Genomic DNA, 1,948 nt, shown 5'->3' with positions numbered 1-1,948 from the left:
CACTTCACACATCTTTTATCAAATGGTCTTGAGGTTCTTAGGGCTCCATGGACAACACCTTAATGCGTGTTGCATTAGAAACTCCTGAGATAGAAGGGGAGAAGTAAGGTAGATTATTGATTATCAGTGAACAAAGAAAAATAAATTTTTAATTGGGAATTACAGTGGAGAGGTTATATCCAAGATGTTTTTATAAAATTGGTAGTTGTGAGAATTACTTATGTAGTTTCCATTGGCATTATAGATGTCATTTTATTTAATACAGAGAAAGCCTCAATATCAATAAAGGAAAAATAAATCCATATTCTGAAACAACATAGCTGTTTTGAGATGTATATTGCATGTATTGTTTTTTAAAGCTAAGCTATAGATTGCATATTTATTTCTTCAGTAAATTGGTCTGCTTGCTTTTTACAATATGATGTTTACTAAGTGCCATTTTTTAAAAAAGCAGCGACTGACATTTTGCCTGTATATTATTAGTGTAATTCATAAACTGAATTTTAACTTCAATGACTGCCTAGCCTGGAAAATGTCCTGAAAAGCCATTTAATTTCTTATCCATAAGGACGATTACATAGAGAAGGAAATGGCAACCCACTCCAGTATGCTTGCCTGGGAAATCCCATGGACAGAAGAGTCTGGCAGGCTACAGTCCATGCGGTGGCAAGACAGTTGGACAGGACTTAACAGTTGAACAACAAAGGAAGATTATAATCACAGACAAGACACTTAACTCTCAAAAGGTTAAGAAAATATCCTACATGAATACATTAAGAGGAAAGTTGTAATGAACCAATATCAATGACTTGGTTCAAACTAGTGATAGAGGAAAAAAATATGGGGAGTCACTGGAATATAAATCCAGAATTATCTGTAACTTTTCCCACTGTAGTTGCATAAAACAGTTCATAGAAAAGACACAATATCACACATAAATTTCTCCTTTGTTGTTTTTCATTCATCTTTATTCTATCTCATTTCACTTGTCCTGAGTACTTGCACCTTTCTCACCCTGCAAGAGCTTTATGACATTGTCTCGAATCTGTTTTGTCTTTACCCCATAAACAATGGGGTTGAGAGCTGGAGGAAGAAGAAGATAAAGATTAGCCACAATGATGTGAAGAGAAGAGGGAATAGCGTGTCCTCCAAAACGGTGGGTAAAGAAAGTGAAGAATGCTGGAACATAAGTGACAATAATGGCAGATATATGGGCAGTGCAGGTGCTGAAGGCTTTCTGCCGAGCGTCTGCTGAGGAGAGACTGACCACCGCCCGAAGGATCATAGTGTATGATACAGATATGCAGCAGATATCAAACACTCCAATCAGGAGGGCAACCACCAGACCATAGAAGACATTGACCTTGATACTGGCGCAGGATAATTTCACCACTGACATGTGGTCACAATATGTATGGGAGATAATATTGCTTTGGCAGAAGGGCAAACGCTTAACCAAGAATGGAAAAGGAATCATCAGCAATGCACCCCTCAGGAAGGTGACAAGTCCAGCTTTGGCAATGATAGGGTTAGTGAGTATGGTAGCATAGTGCAGTGGGTAGCAAATGGCCACATAGCGGTCCAGAGCCATGAGCATGAGCACTCCAGACTCCACACCTGTGAACCCATGGACAAAGAACATCTGGACTAGACAAGCATTGAAGTTAATTTCCTTGAGATTGAACCAGAAGATGCAGAGTGCATTGGGTAGGGTAGTGGTACAGGTAAAGAGATCAACAAGGGAGAGCATTGCCAGAAAAAAATACATTGGATGGTGTAAGGACTCCTCATGATGAATGAGATACACAAGGCCAAGGTTTCCCAGAAGGGAGATGATATACATTGTGCAGAATGGGAGGGAGATCCACACATGTACTCTTTCCAGACCAGGAATTCCATTAAGAATAAAATATTTTGGGGGCACATATGAATTGTTGGAAACCAGCAT

The 1,948-nt window shown here is 39.2% G+C and overlaps 1 protein-coding gene across 1 annotated transcript; it reads right to left on the bottom strand.

Annotated features, from left to right (window-relative positions):
* Positions 1–982: 982 nt before the first annotated feature.
* Positions 983–1,948, bottom strand: OR52N5 (olfactory receptor family 52 subfamily N member 5). Its single transcript, NM_001390514.1, has one exon. The coding sequence runs from the start codon at positions 1,946–1,948 to the stop codon at positions 983–985; it is 966 nt and encodes a 321-aa protein (NP_001377443.1).

Source organism: Bos taurus, chromosome 15 (assembly GCF_002263795.3).
Source record: "Bos taurus isolate L1 Dominette 01449 registration number 42190680 breed Hereford chromosome 15, ARS-UCD2.0, whole genome shotgun sequence".
Lineage (NCBI taxonomy): Eukaryota > Metazoa > Chordata > Mammalia > Artiodactyla > Bovidae > Bos > Bos taurus.
Note: the sequence above shows the minus strand (reverse complement) of the source record. Positions and strands in the feature narration are given on the sequence as shown.

Bases quoted from the DNA above. Each gene is read 5' to 3' on its own strand.
- OR52N5 (NM_001390514.1), bottom strand. From the start codon at position 1,948: ATGCTGGTTTCCAACAATTCATATGTGCCCCCAAAATATTTTATTCTT.